Source organism: Strix aluco, chromosome 6, assembly GCF_031877795.1.
Source record: "Strix aluco isolate bStrAlu1 chromosome 6, bStrAlu1.hap1, whole genome shotgun sequence".
NCBI lineage: Eukaryota > Metazoa > Chordata > Aves > Strigiformes > Strigidae > Strix > Strix aluco.
Genome location: NC_133936.1, coordinates 31,209,997 through 31,227,687, shown reverse-complemented (window position 1 = coordinate 31,227,687; position 17,691 = coordinate 31,209,997). Strand labels below are relative to the sequence as shown.

Below are 17,691 nucleotides of genomic sequence, written 5' to 3'. Positions count from 1 at the left end.
AAGTTAATTAGGTCCTATATTTGAAGAATCAAATTGTCAGTGGGTTAAGTAGATACCCCACGTTTTCAATACAAACAAAAGTCAGACTGTAAACCTCTGTTGCTTCTGTCAGTGAGGGCTAGAGCAGGTAACAATATTATTCTATGTGATGTTTTGGTTCCCTTCAAAAGCTATGTACTGGTATTAAAAGGGAGGCAAACTATTTTTAATTTTGATACCTTATAAGAAACAATATAAAGTATTTTTACTAGTTTGAAATCTTCTGCGCACTGCATGAGGATTTGCACAGATATTTGACGTAATAATGAAAATTAGGCTTTCACACAACTGCCAGAAGGATCTCTATCTTCCTGTAACATAAAAAGATTGTGGAAGACAAGACAAGCTAATGAAAATTAAGAAGTATTTTATTTGATTGAACTATTACAACATTGAGCTGTAACACAGCTCCCAAATATTAGACATACAGAGTCCCTGAAGTCTGGCTGGCAGACTACAGTTGATGGAACTATAGGGCTTACTCCCACATACCTGAGAAAAAAAAAGTGAAGAAAAGCTGTCAAACTTCAGCAGTCTCCCAACCTCTAAGGGCTTAAAAAAAGGGAGAGCTTATAAGTGGCATTTAAGGCCTCCTCCAGGATCAGTGGACACTCCTGATGTAAAAAATACATACATACAATCAAGCTTTTAAACAATAAACAGAAAAACTTCACAGCCTCTTCATATTCCTGGATTGCAACTTGGAACATAGATGAAAGAAGCTGGATCCTCTCACCCTCACCAACAGGCAATGACGAGTCCATCACAGTTTTGATTATCTAAATCTTATAAAAGGATCTGGGTTTGGGGCAAGTCCTTCAGTTCTATTGCCAGAATTTAATAAGTTACCCACGGTGTCCCACGCCCACTAGTTCCTCCTTTCCTCATGCAGTCAAGGCAGGTCTCTTAGCATTCTAAATCTTGGCTTCTTCATACACTGGAAGCTTGTCTAACTGGTAACAGAGTACTTGAAAGCACTCAGTTGAGAAAAGCTGCACTAGTACAAACTAAAGCTCTGACCATTTAGTGATTTGCACTTCCCAAGTAAACTGCTCCAATCAAACCCTCACGTCTGGTGAGGCAGAGAGCAGAAGGCACAATCTTACCAAGTTTTTCTGGCTTTACGTAAGGTTGGCTGCATAGGTACAAAGGCAACATCTTCTGAGCTATAAGACAAAGCAGACAAATCTAACTACAGAGCAAGAGATGCCTTGCTTACAGAAGTCATCATTCCAAACTACCTGAAGTAGTTGAACAACAAGCATCGTTCATTACAATTATTACATTTCATTAAGTAGTCCAGCAGCCTTGGAGTTGGAGGGAGAGAGATCCCTCCAGCAGCCCCTCTCCAGCAGCCCTTGAGAGCAATTGCCGTAGACGCTTTGAGAACAGAGAGACGTTATAGATCTTCATCCTCTTTCTCTAAGAAGTCGGCCAAGGTACTGTCATCTACAGGAATTAATAAGTATTCCACACCATCAGCTCCCTGAGAACAGACATGCATACACATTCTGTTAACACCAGTGCACAGTGCAATGCAAGCCACTAGACAGCACTGCAATGCTAACGTTGATTTGCAGTCTGGGTGAGAGCTGGCCAGCATTCAGAACTATGTTGCTAAAACCAGGAATATTTCACTAGAGCAACACTGGAAATGCACAAATACTGAGAAAAGTCAGTATATGGAAAATCTTCTGGTGGGCTACGCTAGTTTGACACTACACAGCTCCTCAACACTGTGTTCTCACATCTAGCACTGCTATACTGCCTCATTATTAGGACTAGCCTGCATTCTTCCCTTGTGCAAATACAGGGAACTATTGGAAGCAGACTGGCAGGCTCCAGTTACTTCTCAAGGTCTTCAGGAAGGAGACCTGTAGGTTGCTGAGTAACAAAAACACACTGCATTTTTACAGCCCCCTATCCATGTAAAGGGTGTTGACAAACTGGAGGCATGGAAAGAGCTGCAGTTACAGAAGTTCAGCCCTTTGCTAGTTCCTAAGTGCTTCAAACAATACAGACTCACTGTGAGCTCTGGAATGGTGTCTTAGGGATACTTAGTAGCAAGTAAGCATCTTTTTTGTTTAAGGTGGCTGAATACCCAGAATTATCTTCTTCCCCCAACTCACCCGCTTGGTCCGGATGAGCTTGTGGTCCCTGAATTCTGTCAGCTGTGCCCTGAGCGTCAGGTCACTGTTCACAAGGAAAGCCTCCCGACACTGCTGGTAGAAGTCTTGGAAAGACAGGCCTGCAGATAGAAAAAGGCAAGAACAAGAAATTGAAGTGATAAGATTGTCACATTTTTCCAGGTCTAACACCACATATTCTCTCCAACTACAAATTGTGCTTTGGCTCAGACCACAGTGGCTACAGTAACATCATCACTTCTTTCAAGTATACAGCCAAGCTAATATTTCAGTAATTAATGAAAAACAGCTGAATTAACATTCCAGTCACCCTGTTTGCCTAATGGAATTTTAATAGCACTTTAAATGCACTTCCCAACGTGGTTAATCTCTCTTAATTTCCAACTCCATTATCTTACTTCCAACTTTCTTTACCATTAACATGTTACTCATATCCCCTGCAGCACCTGTTAGACAGTGACAGAACATTCCACATGTATCCTAGAAAGCAGGGACACATCAGACAGGAGCAGCATGGGAACAGAATCTCCTGTCTTTCCCTGGTCCTTTTAAGTGCTGGTTATACAAATTCATATTCTTCCTTTATTTTAATTTTTTACTCCACAGTCCCCTATGGATGGTCTCAGACATGTCTAAACATCAAAGCAGACAACAGTAAGAGGAGGTGTGCTGGGATAGAGTTAATTTTCTTCACAGTAGCTAGTATGGGGCTGTGTTTTGGATTTGTGCTGAAGACAGTGTTGATAACACAGGGATGTTTTAGTTACTGCTGAGCAGTGCTTACACAGGGTCAAGGCCTCTCCTCCCTCTCACCCCACCCCACCAGCGAGCAGGCTGGGGGTGCACAAGGAGTTGTGAGGGGACACAGCCGGGACAGCTGACCCCAACTGACCCAAGGGCTATCCCAGACCGTGTGGCATCATGCGCAGCTGGGGGAAGAAGGAGGAACATGGGGACGTTCAGAGTGATGGTGTTTGTCTTCCCAAGTAACCATTATGTGTCATGTAGCCCTGCTTTCTTGGAGATGGCTGAACGCCCGCCTGCTGCCGGGAAGTGGTGGATGAATTCCTTGTTTTGCTTTGCTTGCATGTGGGGCTTTTGCTTTACCTCTTAAACTGTCTTTATCTCAACCTATGAGTTTTCTCTCTTTTACCCTTCCAATTCTCTTCCTCATCCCACCAGGGGGGAGTGAGCAAGCGGCTGGGTGGTGCTTAGTTGCCAGCTGGGGTTAAATCACGACAGGAGGTCCTTCAAACCGGCCAGTCTATTGATTTGCTCTCAGACACAGTACCACTAGAAAGACAGGCTACGCCACTGAGTGTCACTGAGCCAATGGTTACAGCACTGCTGTTGCCAGTGATGTAACCTGCATACCAAAATCCAGTTGCTGCTGTGACTGAGCTGGCAATGGCAACACTCCAAACAGATGAGAAAAGGTGGGTACGTACCTGGGTAAGATGGGTTGTCCTTGTTCTCCAGCTGGTACTGAGCAAGCAGTCTGAATATCCCCCTAAGTGAAAGGAGAAGGGAAAATCAAAAGGGAAAAAAAAAACCAACCCAAAACACCCCACCATTTGAAAATATAAACTGATTTTTTCCTCATGACCCGGACTTTGTGCATGAATCTTGTCACTGGACAGGGCTTGCTATCCAAATGCTGTTCATTTAAAGTAACCAATCAGTTGGAACCAAGGACCTAACATCTTCGTCTTGAACGCCGTTGTTCAGAAAACAGGGCCTGCCTCCTGCTGGGTGTAGGCCAGAGTAACCTAGTAAGGACTGGATCCTCAGCAAGTGCTTCTATCAAGTATAACAGCGTCCTACCTGGCATTGAGAGTGAGACTGCGCAGGACGTGCGTTAGGGAGCTCAAAGCCAAAGATCCAGATTGTTGTACTAAAAGTGAGTTCTCATAAGATGTTTCTTCCACATAAGGACTAAATGTGGTTGTTTCATACCAAAGCCAGTTGTAGAGGCTTAGCTTTGCCTGATCCCACACTAGACAGAGAGAAAAGAAAGAGCAGACAGAATTGGGAGATGTAGCTTTTCTAAGGTGTTAAACAAGCAATATTAAAATGTACTTAGTTCTACTGTAGGATTTGAGAAAACAATGTAGGCTTGTGAAATTCACAGTACATACACCCAGATACTTGCAGTTCAAGCAAGACAAATTCTCTGCAACAAAACATTTGCACACATCCCTTTTTCATACCAGTTTCACAGATATACTGTAAATCCTTTCAAAGTCAGCAGTGTGCGAAGAATTTCTGGCTGATAAACAAAATTGTTTAGATGCAATGACAGACATAACATCCAATCTCCATTTCAGTAAGTCTGTAAATCAAAGTGCCAGAAGCTTGGAGTCTATTTGTATATTATGATCAGTAACTGGTAGTTCTCAGTATCTTTATACAGTTTTGATTCAACACAGCCACAGTCCCACTTGGGGCTTCTAGCTGCTACCACCATACATACAACACCACATCTATTTTGCACACCAAGAGTAATATATGAGCTTATGAAACATGCTCAGCAGCCCCAAAGTAGAATGCAGATTCTTCTCTCTTTGCGACATCAGGCCCAAGGGGACTCACAGAGAGGAGCATTGATGTGATCAATAGAGGCAATGAGGTAAATGCTAGGCACAGAGGATAACTGTGCAAGGATCTGCTGACTTCTTTCTCCTCTCAACATCTGGCTGTCCAGGTTATGAATGAGGACATAGAGCTCTAAAGATGAATCTGTAAGGTCAGAAAAAACAGCAGAGAACCAATCAAAGACACTGCACACAAAGTGGTTTCCCATTCCCAGTGCAGCCTAGGACAAGTCTATTCCATCAAGCTCCATATTCATCACTCCAACAGCAAATCACTTTCCTTGCACAGCTTACTTTGATCTCTAACCCACACTTGGTGTTTCTGAGCACCTAAAAGGCTTTTTCTCAATTCGCTGAACCGCAGTTCTCATCACAGCTACAGTTCTTTTTGCAGTTTAAACTTTTCTCTTATAATCCACAGTTTGTTCAGCTGCTTTTGAGTTACATGACCAGGATCCTTAAGCTCCTCCTCACACAATGAAAATGCATTTTCTATTTAGGGTTGGATCCAAAGCATACTAACTTCATCTGAAATCTTTTCCACCTAGTCCTCAAAGGAAGTTGCAAAGACTTAGCTTGGATCATGCAAATGGTAGATGTTAAAATTTCTGGCTATCTTGTTGCTGTTGTACTTACCCCTGGGAGCAGCTATTTCCGGAGTCCAGAAACAATTCTGGAACAGTAGCCATTTTTTGTGAAAAAATACATACTTGGCTGCCAATGGAAACCAAAGGTTCCTCAGACTCCCAGTCAGATCAGCTATAGTGTACTACACAAGACTGATTTATGTATATTCAGGTGGGTACCACTGTTAATCAGTCTTTTTCACTTAGTCTAACAGAAATACTCATAAGGTGATGATGGAAAACAGAATGTAAACACTTCAATGCCAATGCCAGGTACAATTAAGATTCCATGGCAATTTGTGTCTGTATACACAAACAGTAAAATGGACACTCAAAAAGAATTTAGCAAGCATTCTGTGTGGCAATACCCGTTTAATTTTGCTTTTGAAACCAATTTTAACGTGCTTGACACCACTGTCCTTTATTTCATCTTAATGTCAGTTTTTGCATATATTAAATTTAAATGTCCATTCCACTAAACCATGTAAATTTAAGCCTTAATCCATTTTATACTGAAATTTATGGAAAGACCCACAGGCCATGATTTTCCAGAGGAGCTCAAAGGACTTGATACCTGTCAGAAACTGTCACTCCAAATTGTTTGCAAGTTCTTTGTTCTGTTTTCAGTGAGGTTTGTATCAGATCCTCAAGCAGCCACTAAGAACCATCTTCCATCATGTAGCTGGAGTTTACCTATACTGTCTTCCACAAGGAAATACATGGCTACAGAAACACTGTGTGTTCACAAAGGCACTGTGCTAAATGCAATAGAGATGAGCATTTCAGTTCGCCAAAGGGTTAAGGAGCCTCTGTCTTGTTAGAACGGTCATGCCTTCCTCCTTCCCTTTCTAGAGAACTTAGTATGTGAAACACTGATTGAGGTAACATCTTGGGATCATGTAAATATATACTCCTGATGCATGTATGTTTTCATATATGTGGCATAAATTACAAGCAAGAAAGTACACTAGCTACAATAAACTAAGAAACTGTAACTGCACATATGAAAACTATGAGGAAAGAAAATGTCCAGACTCTCCTAACAGTAAGTGGACTCTAACATTTTTATGTATGAAGTTAGTCATTTTACCTTCTTTAAACCTTTTTATGATGAATTCAAGTTGGTCAGGGGGGCTGCGGAAGGTCCCTATATGGTTCAGTACATCCTCTGTGATGGAGTTGAGAATCTGAAAAAGAAAATAGCAGTCCCTTCTGAAGGGCTCTGGCACCAAAGGACCTAGTACAGAAAATCTGAAACCGAGCTCTTGACTGTCATGAGGGAGGTAATCTGTTTTTTACCATCAAATCCCCAAAACGGTCAACATAAACCAAAAATTTTGACCCCTTTTTAAAACAGTGGCATAAATATAAGGCTTTGGACTGATGAGTGTCTGTTAATGACAGGAATTACTGCAATTTCTTGGAAAACGCATGGACTAATTTCTTTAAACTCTTAACAGAGAGATAGGAACTGCTCTTCATTCAAGAGTCTGCTGCTATAGGATGCAACAAGTTTCCTTAACACTTTACACTGAAAGACTTTAGAGGTGTCTGTAACACAGGATGATTAGATAAACCCATAAGCTTTTCCCACACTTACAGATCTCAGAGTGATGCTGGGGAAGTATCCATTAACCACAAGGTGAACAGATTCCTGGAGTGCAGAGATACGAAACTTCTCTAACAAATCACGCTTTGAGCCCAGTCCATAAAGCACAATATTGAAACCCAAGCTGCAGAAAAGCGAGCAAATACACTGAATCAAAAAAGTACAAGTCCCTTTTTGGGTTCATACATTCATGAAGCAAAATGATCCATTGCAATCTTGCCTCTAAAAAAGTTTCACGTTTCATCAACTCCAGGCTTACCTTCAGCTCACAGCTGACAAACAAGATTAGCTGCAAGGAATCTGAGCAGTGGCACATGCATCCTAGTAAAAGCAGTTTTAGCAGCCTGGAGGCCCACACATTTAGCAAAACATCTACAGAAGAAAATGGTATTGTCCAAGAATACGAGACTAGATCTGCAACTTCAGATAATGAAAAATAACCAGTATTCACATTCACCCCCTCACCAGTGACTGTATTAAATTGTTTACCATGGATCACAGCAATTACAGGGAAAAAAGCCTTCATAGTGGTTTTCTACTCTGATCCACAGGCACAATTTCAAAGCAAAATTAAACTATTCTTGTATCTCTTCTTTATCTTAATTGTTCCACAGAGAAAGAGGTAGGAAAGCATAAAGAGAACATGACAGGAAATCACAAAGCTTTGTTTGTTTTTGAGAAGCAGGAAAAGCATCATCTTGACCAGACAGTGACCAGGTCACTTAAATAGCATTCGGCAAAGGTAAGGTGTTCAACAACTCTGCCCAGATCACTGAGTCAGAGAACTCTTGCAACTCTCCAACTTTCAAAGCTAATGACTGAAATATGCTCTGTCATTTCCCATGGACCACAAATTTCTTTATATTCCACTCCCTTGCAAAGCTTCCAAGGGGCCTTCTCCTCACCAACATCCGCTCCTGGCTTAGCACTGAACTTCAGAGCTGGTGGCCTGCCTTCTCTAAGGTGCTTCAGAATCTCACAGCTCTCTATAGTTCCCCATTTGCTTTCCTGGATGCTTACTCTTTTCTCCTTTCCATGAAGATACACACAAACCAGATAAAATTTATATTGCTAATGTTTCCAACAGCATTAAGGTTTCTTTGTGCCTAGATCATTAGGTACCATAGGCACTCAAAGTTAACTGCTACATCACTGAGGATAGCCACATACTGAAGAAATTGGTGGTGGGCTGCTCACTACCAACTATGCTGCTGTAAGCAAAGCTGATTGTTCACAAAGGACACTTGTCATCATTCATGTTCCCTGTTTGTAAATGCCCTCTAGCTTGGTTTACAGAGGCACAGACAAACTAGCCAGGCAGGATGCAACCTCATTTCACTTCAGGCGTTCAGTTCAAGGAGTTAGTCAGATATGATTTGGTCTACAGGAAACATTGTACTAAATTAGTATCACCTAATTTTAAATTTAAGTAATCAATCAAAGAAAAAAAGTCACTCCTTAGGTCATCTACAGGATGTTGTTGACATGAGGGTAAGTTTAGTGGCAGTGCCAGTGCCAGTTTACTAGACTTTTTCAGTGATTCTCACTGGACACTTACTGTAATTGCAGCATCCACTTGGAGAACAGACGTTCATGTTGCTGGTTTAGCTCTTTAATTTCAGCAGCATAGGCAAGGGGAGCTTTTTTCAAAAGGTCATGCAGTGTTTGCTGTGTTCAGAAAGAGGTAAGATGACAGTCATTCAGAGCCGAGAAAAAACAAGACATAATCTGGAGTCCTTACAAATAGCCCTCTAGTATGCTCTCTAGCTAGGGAAAATAGTTTTCACTGACGGTGCACTCAATTCATGTTTTTTTTCCATGAAGACCCCTCTAAGCACAGTTTTGCTACTGGAGAAACAAAGCTGAGCTTAAGTAACCTTATCATGGGAAATGGCAGCCAGACTAGGACTAGAATCAGTATCTCACTGTTTTCTCTCTTCCTGCTGAGTATGGGAAAAACACTAGTGAAATAACAGACACACTCAGAGCTTACACAGCACCAAGCACTGTACCAGGAAGATACCAACATCACAACCCTGCTCACAGGAACAAAGGCTTCAATTGACATTCTTAACAATGGTGTAGGTGTTTGTTACTACAAGAGAATGCTCACAAACATCATCTTAAAAAAGAAGTACAGAAGAAAGGAATCATTTGCAGCTGACAGCGGTATGTAGAAAGTATTATTTCAAAAGCATCAAGAATTAAAGGATTAATTCAGCTTTAAAGGTATGCTGGGATGTTGATGTTTAAACAGCACAGTAGTATGACAAATGGCATCAATTCTACACTGCCCAAGCTTTCTCTTCAATTTTAACAGCTTTGCTTTCCACTCCCTTGCAGCAGAAGACAGTTTACTCTGGAAAGAACACAAAGACAGCTGCAATGTATCAGACAAACATAAAACATTGTGAGACAGAACTGCTAATCCTTCAGTTTCTTTGGAGCCAGCAGTAGGTTTAATACTGAAAGCCTTGATTTCCTTCCAGAGCTATTATGAAAGAACTTGTTAAGAACCCAGATGTTTCTCTGGGTAGCAATTCCAGACAACAGCAGGCATCAGGCAATCAGCATACACGCCATCTTTTAAAACACAGATGAGTGCAAAAAACAGTCATAGGCACAAGAGCCTGAAGTATTTTACATGCTTCCGTGGCACCTGTCTGTGTACCACTCTCTGTAGGGTGTAACTGCGCACTTTGAACTGTCTTATAGAAATGGCATATGGAAAAAAACCTACAGTAATTCAGTCACAATTAGACCATTCCAGTCTCCTAGGAACTGGAAGGGGACAAAGTGCATTTCACGAACTAGGTGACAACATTTAGAAGTGTCCCAGTTCTGCATGTGGCTTGACCCAGTAATGCTCAGATGAAAAGGGCTCTCTCCATTTCTTCTACACAAATAATCAAGACGGCTTGTAATTCCCCATAGCATTTCACTGACAAAAATGCTGGTTTGGTGATCATTTTTAAGGCAGGTCTATACTCTGCTTCTCCCTCTTCTCCTCCCCCAAAAGCAAACTTTAACCTGTTCTGGTCACCTGATAGTGCCTTCTCCCTGCATTTTCCCTGCTGTCTCAGGTTCAAACACCTGGGCACTGTCCCTGCTCAGAGCAGCAGTAGAAGGCATAGTGCTTAAAATGCTACCTAAATTAGCACTACCACTGAGAATGTAAGCAGCAGAAATAAAGTGAAAATAGCAACATCAGGAAATTTTGATGAGGAAAATCTTCATCAAAGAAATCAAAAGCTCTGAGAGTTGTGTGATTCAAGCATACCTGATTCAATCTTCTTTTCTGCAACTTCTGCAGCGTTCGGTCTGAAGTGAGCACTTTGGAACTACTGTGAGCTTCAAAGTATTCCTCCACCAGGTTGGCCTAAAAAGGGACAGAAAGATCAGCCACAGTTCTCCTGCTATCAAGTTACCCCTCTCCCTTTGGATCCACAACCATGTCTGAAGATAGCCAGTATGAGACATAGAGCAAGGATGAATAGAATGCCAGAAGATATTTGCAAAAATGGTTTCTACAGTAGTGTTCTGCCAAAGCTAACCTAGTCAAGTGGTTCCTTCCTGAACACAGAGACAGAAAAGAGATTCTGAGAGAGCAGAACACAGCAATAATTCTAAAGGGGTGTGGGGAGCCCTGGTGCCAGAAGGAAATCAGACAACGAAGCTGAACACCAAGCCAGAAAATAACACGTGCTTCTTTTGGTGCTATAGGAGTCAATTTCTTCATCCTTTCTCAGTACAAGGTCTTCTGCTTCATGGACATCTTAGAACTTCTCCTTCTGGAGCTGCTCACATGATGCCTGTCCAACAGGGATTGCTCAGAAGTACAGCAAAAGCCAACCCAGCTGGTTTGATTTGAAATGAGTCTAGCAGGTTACGGTGTGGTCACTGACAGCTTATTGTCACTAAACATCCCTTCACACTTGCTAGCTCAGGGGTATATTTTCTGCACACTCACCATCTTGTTCTTATTTTTTTTGGCTAGGGTGTTTCTGGGAGGAGGTGTAGATGCAGCCTTAGTTTTTGCTGGCGTCTTTTGACCTGATAAAACAGTGCTAACTTCTTTCTGGTCTTCTTCATCCTCCTCTGAGCAGGAAGCAGAATATTCACTCTCACTTTCTAAATAAGGATCTGGAGCTAGAGCATAAATTTAAGGTTAAAAGCTAGCAACAACTTCTTACACATAACACATTTTGCAACATCTCGCTCTCTCACATTCTCTAGATGTTTTTCAAGCATACGATTCCTAATATATTTCACAGAAAAGTACAATCAATGCTTAAGAGGACTGCAAACACACATAGCCATTTCCTTCTCAGTTCTAGGCTCACCAATTATTGCTTAGTAAAGCTTGCCCCTTGATACCAACTAAGAAATATAATCCTACCATAAAAGGTGACTAAAAATGGACAAAGGAATTCCCTATTTCTCTTAGCATGTCTATGTCAGTTTTCCCAAATGCCAGTCACAAAACCTGAGTATCTTCTGGGTCACACTCTGCTAGAAAGGTTTTGTAAAAGACCTCTGTTAGCAATGTTGATTGAAGAGCACAAACAGTATCTGGCTCAGTCTTGGTCTCTCAACAGAAAAGAAGAAATAAAACATGAAGCACCACACACTAAACTCTCCTCTGCCTTCATTCTGAGCACATATAGCCAACCAGTTATTGGAAATACTTTACCATAAATGTCCCAGCCACCATCAAAAAGTTTTATGACTTGGTTCAAGCAATTGTGCCAGACAAGTGTCAACGTAGGTCAGATTACTGAGAGTTTTGTCTCTTTTTATCATATTACTGAAGTTCAGCAACTTGGTATGTCTAACGTTTCCACCCCCTACCTAAGTAGTAATCTGTTGCAGGGAAAAGTCTACACCAACCTCCTTAAGGACATTTCTACAGTCTGCAGGATGAATCACATTGCTTCAGTCAGACTGCTACTACAGGCAGAAGCCCACCAGAAGAAACACTCAGCTCTGAACACAGTGCCTCACTGACTGTGGAAGCTGACTGCAAAGGTTGATCTTTACCTGTTAGCCTCTTCCTGAGTCTGTAAGGTGTGGTAGAAACAAATTCTTTCTTTTTATTCTGTAACAGCAAAGAAAAAACATGCATTAGAAGAAGAAACATATACCTCCTCAAAACAGCCCTCTGCCAAGCAAAGGGTAGAATCAGGTTACATTTCCAAGCTATTTCAGCCCACAAGAAACTGGGAAAGCAGAGGCAGTAAGTATGGAGAGCTATTCAGAGCTAGAGGGGGACAGGATCAGGTTCCAAAAAGGGTCTTAATTCTTTCAACTCATGTCCCGAAATGGAGGGTAGAAGACCATGAAATCTCCAACCAAGATGCCAATCTTGGCCCCTCAGGAAGAGTCAAACCGAAGCAGTGACAAACTGGAAATCTTTCAGCTCCCCAGAGCAGTCATCTTCCACATCACACTGTCTACTCAGTCATTTGGAAGTTCATTATGAAAACAACTACCAGAAAGACAGAAGACTAAGCCCAGAAGAAGTACAGCAAAGGGAACCCAAGCCGCCTGGGCGCATCAAGTTGCAGTGGCACGTCTTCCTTACATATGTGTAGAGCACACGTCTGACTTGGACACCAGATCAAGTCTGCAATACTTAGGAAACACTTTTGTTAGCCCTGTCAAAGTGGATGTGAAATCACCAAGGAGTGAACATGGCATCCCAAAACAGGCATATCCCATCCTGGAACCTTATAACGGAAAAGCTGTGCACACGTTTCTAGTATGATGCTATACCATTTCAGAAAGCCAACTGTTTCACAGCACTCTCTTTATAACCACCACAACTGGAAGCTCTGGACTGTACCTCTCTGTAATATCACAAAAAATGTCATCAACTTACATCCCCTCCATTATCACAATTTATTTTTTATAAACCAGTGCTAAAGTAAGAAACGGAATAGCACCTCAGCTCGAATTCCTGTTCTAACAGCACTCCTTACAATTAAGGCTGTTTCTTACTTTGGTGAGAAACTGGAAAGCTATGAGTTTAATTGCATATTAAGGGACTGTCTAACATCCTCATTTGTGTGATGCAAGCTATCAAACCCACTATTTTCCCACTGACTCTAAATCCCACAGTCCTGATTAATGGTAGCTCTGGTTCTTACTTGAGTTACTCCTGTCCGGTTGGATTAGGAGAGACATCTATACTGTGGATGAGGCTTTTCAAGGTCCCTCCTTTCCAGAACTGTAGTAATTGGCCAGTACAAGTTTTAAAAGTGAAGAAAAAAACCCACAAAAAAAATCCCAAGCAAGGTAGAGTCATCACTCACCCTCTGCTGCACTTTGTCTGAACTTGAACGTTCTGCAAAGCAAGAAACATCATTGTTCAGACTACTGCATATTTTCAACAGTGGCACAAGACAGTCCGTTAGAAAAACAGGCATTCGCTATTCAAAGGTGCACTGCACCAAAATATCAGGTCCCCAGGTGGTTAATCCTATGAGGGAAACCTCTAGTTCCTCACAGGTAGGCAAGGAGAGAACAAAGACAGTCAATGTTATTACCACAGAAGGCAGCTTTGAATTGTGGTCACAGCTCTGGGAGGCCATCAGCAAGAGGGAAGAGGCTGAAAAATGAGCTAATGTTCTCTCCCTGAGCACATCGGACTCCATTTCTGAGCACAAAGTAACATGCTCTTGCCAGCGTTGACCTGCAGTGATTTCTCCCACTTCTATTTCTCCCTACAGCATTGGGTACTTGAATTTATATAATAAAGTGTGAATTTACACAGGAACACCCACACAATCCTATTTGGTACTCAACACATCAGCCCAGCTCATAACTCTCTCAAAATGCAAGCATTTCTGTTGAACACAGAGGAAATCATTAAGTGTCACAGCAACAGATGAGAGAGAAGTTCTGTTTTCTCTACACCAGCAGGGCAGAATAAAAGATGTGACACCCAGGTGAACCAGAGGCCATGCATACCAAAGCAGTTCAGTCTACAACATTAAGCTGACTAGAATACTCAAGCATGACAGAAGCTGGCACTCAAGCATCCACTCCACCACGCAAATAGAAACATAACCCTCATTAACTCAGCTTCAGTTCCCCATAGCATCACAGGACTTACTGCTGCTTTGAGGGGCTTTGGCTGTCTTCTCAGGGCACTCAGAGTGATCAGGTGCAACACTCTGTCCTGGTGTCTGGGCTAATTCAGAGGCTATAGGAAACAGCGGGAAGGGGAGAAGTTTCATGTGTCAGGTACAACACTCCTAGCTCTGGATAGTCAGCCATGGACCCATACACCAGAAACACTAAGTATTAATTTCCTAGCTATTTCAGGAAGTGCACCAGATACCTCCATTTTTTTTTCTAACCCTAATGGTGAATGTAATCCCTAACAAAGACTTTTCAAAGACTGAACTCTTCAGTTAATTCATTTCACAAGTATAGCTGAGGCAATGGCAGAGCACATTTCACTCCCTAGGAGACCACATGTCTTCGAATCAGAGAAATGTTTGGTCATGCTCACTTAGTCCTTTAAAACTGCTCAACTGGACATAGTAGAGCATCAAGTATAGCAAACACATCAGTTCCCCAGGAGGTGGGTTCTTGTATTCTGTTTACCTCTTTCTACTACTTACCAGCACAAGCTGAAGTTGAATCACTGATCTGAATGTGAAAGGCCCCCATATCCTGCTAACAGTCCCTCAAGAAAACCAGCCTTCCATTGTATGACTTGTCTCAGTTTTCAAACTGAGTCATGGCTCCAGGAGGGAGCACCAGTGTAACCTACCCTGCTGCAGGAGGTGCAAGAAACACACAACTTCCCAAGACAAAGGAGAAGCCCAGAGAAGTAAATAGACATGGAAATCAGTTTCTGTATAGTGATACAGAAGGATGATCCCCTCTCTCTTGGATCATCCTTTGTAGGATATGTCAGTAGCTGTGACAGCTAAACCCTAATGAAGTTCGAGTGGTGCTGGGTACACAAAGACCCTTCAAGTAAGAAGAAATGCAGCGGCAGCAGGGCTCAAGCACCTTATTTGAACAAGAACAGCCCACCCTCTCCAGAACTGCCACTTTCTGCTTGCTTCTCCTAAGTCCACACTTAGCCTAGTAAGCACACTCAGACACTGAGTAGGAGAAATTCCCTGACACAGAAAGCTAATACTGCCCTTCTTTGACTCTTTGCTACATAATAAGTTATTCTTGTATTCTTCTAAGTTACACCAATAAAACATCTGCCATACCTTGGCACTTTTACACAGATGTTCTCCCAGCATTAAGAAACTTCTAGTTTTTCTTATGTGTTTATTATTTGTATTTCATATCCCCACCATGCCTTTGCTTTGTCCTAGCCCTGTGCTTCTGTTTCTGAGGAAGACTGATTCAGAGCCAGATAAAAGCTACTGAAATACTGCAAACATACCTTTTGAATAAACAGAAGTGACAAACCACGTTAGCAGAGTTCTCAAAAAAACCCCATAGCCCAACTAAGAATGAAAGAAGAAAGAGAAAAACATACCCAGCTCTGCCATTTTGCTGGAGCGTTTGGGAGTCTGGAACGAGTAAACTTCACCACCACTTACACCTGAGCCATTTCCCATTGGATCTGTGAAAAGAAATGTTACTTTTAGCTATTTAAAAAGCACTGGTATATTCTCGACCCAGGGAAGATGGAATGCAACATTTTACTACTTGGCTCAAAGGACTCTTTATACTGTATGTGTTATGAAATAAGTATCATAATAAAATCCTAGAATCATTATTTTCTCCTCTACCTGTTACCACAAGCACAGCCAGAGCCGGTCAGCCTTCAAACACAATTTCATGAACATTGTACAACCTTGACATTGCAAGAATCTCCTGAAGTCATAGCTGTGTTAGGTTCTCGCCTGCTAATACCTTGGGTACATAGTCCAAGAGCAGCAACATAGTTCTTCTCTTCCAGGATCTCCTGAGCTTCGTCATCTGAAATATTCTCAAGCTTCTTCACAAATCTCTTCACACTGACCATCAACTGAGTCTTGTTCTTCTGTACTTTAATACCTAGGATTGTAATAAAAGCTTTAACCTCCTGCTATTTCATTATTTCTATTGCAGTAGTATGCAGCTACCACATTCAGAGACCAAGTTCCTGTTGTGCAAATCACTAAACAAATACAACACTGAAAAGATGCCCCACTAAAAGAAGAGCTGGTGTGTGCCCTGGTGGCCAGCTGACCTTAAGCCATTAGTTCCTCCTTTAAGACAAAAGCCGGCCCCTGGAGGCCATGAGGAAAAGATCCCAATTTCAGTACACACCAGCTTCCACAGTTTGGGAGGAATGACAGTGACTCACATAGAAAAGCATCAAATTGCATGCAAAGGGATGGTATTTGGCATCCCCTATCTACCCTTAGGAAAGGGGAGCAAGTGGAAAAGACCTGTCCTATAGGCTGTCAATGCGCTCATCAGAGAATTTAGGCTGAGAGACCTCTGGAGACCATCTGTCTGACCTTCTACTCAAAACAGGACCAACAGCAAAGTCTGATCAGGATGCTCTGTGCCCTGTACAGGCAAGTTTTAAGCATCTCCACAGAGGTTCCAAACCTTAAAAGTAGTCAAAACTGCAGAAGACGACTCCTGTAGCAACCACCTCGAAACTCTTTCCAATTTGATTCTGTATGTGTTTAAACAGGTCAGGGGTTGGGAAGTTAGCCAGGCTATTTGTGCCTCCCCTCCCAGGCTGTTACTCACACGGTGCTGTTCGGGAGCTAGTATCCACACCACCTGCAGCTGAGGGCACCTGCCACCCTGCCGAGGTGGTGACAGAAATAAACCACGGAAGAGACAGAGAGAATGACGCTGAAGGGCTCGTCCTGCCTGCAGCCTGGCCAAGGCGCTCAGCCGCCCCGGGTGTTGGAGAAGGGCTCCCATCCCGGGGGCCGCCGCGGCTGCTCGGACCCCTCTCCCAGCGCCCTGGCAGCGGCGGGCAGCGCTGGGGCGGGCGCTGCCCAGGGCCGGCCGTACCTGTGTACTCAGCAATGTGCTTCAGGACCTCCTCGTCGGGCACGAACTTCACCTCCAGTGCGTCGCGGCCCTTCCCCCCCGGCCGGCTCATGGCGGGCCCCCTGCGAGCACCCCCGGCTCAGTCACGTGGGCCCCGCCCAGCCCCGCCGCTGGGGGCGGAGGGGGGTGCGCTGCCGCAAGGCGCGCACGGCGGCACGTGGCAGACACCGTCAGAATGTCCCCCGCCGCACCGCGCCGCCCTCCTCGAGCCTCGGGCTCCTTCCAGCTCCGCCGCCGGTTCGCAGCGGGCTCTCGGTCACCCCCTGCAGCGGCAGCGCGAGGCGGAAGCGAGTTCACGTGCCTCACGGCCCTGAGGGAGAGCGGGGCGGGCACCGAACGCCGCCACCGCGCCTTGAGTGACCTGTGTCTCCGCCAATCCGCGACCGCCTTTTCTGCCCCGCCTCCCGCTGGCAGGCGCGGCGAGAGGGCGGGACTTCCGCTGACAGCGACGCGCGCACCCGCCGGGCCGGCGCCTGGGGTTGCCGTAGCGACGCGAAGCCGCCGTGAGCGCCGCGCTGGAGCCGCCCGTCCCGTCACGGCCCGGGCCCGCCCCTCCTCCCGGGGCAGAGCTCCCCTCACGGCCCGGCCTGGCCCCGCGCTGCCGGCGCTTCTCCAGAGAAACACTCAGGCGACAA

The 17,691-nt window shown here is 43.7% G+C and overlaps 1 protein-coding gene across 5 annotated transcripts; it reads right to left on the bottom strand.

Moving 5' to 3' along the window:
* Positions 1-389: 389 nt before the first annotated feature.
* On the bottom strand, positions 390-17,380 carry ORC2 (origin recognition complex subunit 2). 5 transcript variants are annotated; one of them, XR_012623849.1, is made up of 17 exons: positions 17,018-17,380; positions 15,911-16,054; positions 15,531-15,617; positions 14,133-14,222; positions 13,330-13,361; positions 12,056-12,113; positions 10,986-11,164; positions 10,296-10,394; positions 8,574-8,683; positions 7,007-7,139; positions 6,497-6,593; positions 4,779-4,925; positions 4,011-4,182; positions 3,635-3,696; positions 2,169-2,287; positions 1,324-1,525; positions 390-1,205 (listed from the first exon to the last, which is right to left on the bottom strand). XR_012623849.1 is itself a non-coding variant. In XM_074829490.1 (16 exons), exons 1-16 carry the CDS (start codon positions 17,106-17,108, stop codon positions 1,439-1,441), a joined length of 1,707 nt encoding a protein of 568 aa, XP_074685591.1. In that variant the 5' UTR covers positions 17,109-17,380; the 3' UTR covers positions 390-1,438. The 5 variants fall into 5 exon arrangements, 4 of the variants coding, with proteins under 4 accessions (XP_074685591.1, XP_074685593.1, XP_074685594.1 ...); XM_074829490.1 differs by having other exon boundaries at positions 390-1,525; XM_074829492.1 differs by having other exon boundaries at positions 390-1,488.
* Between the last annotated feature and the right edge of the window lie 311 nt (positions 17,381-17,691).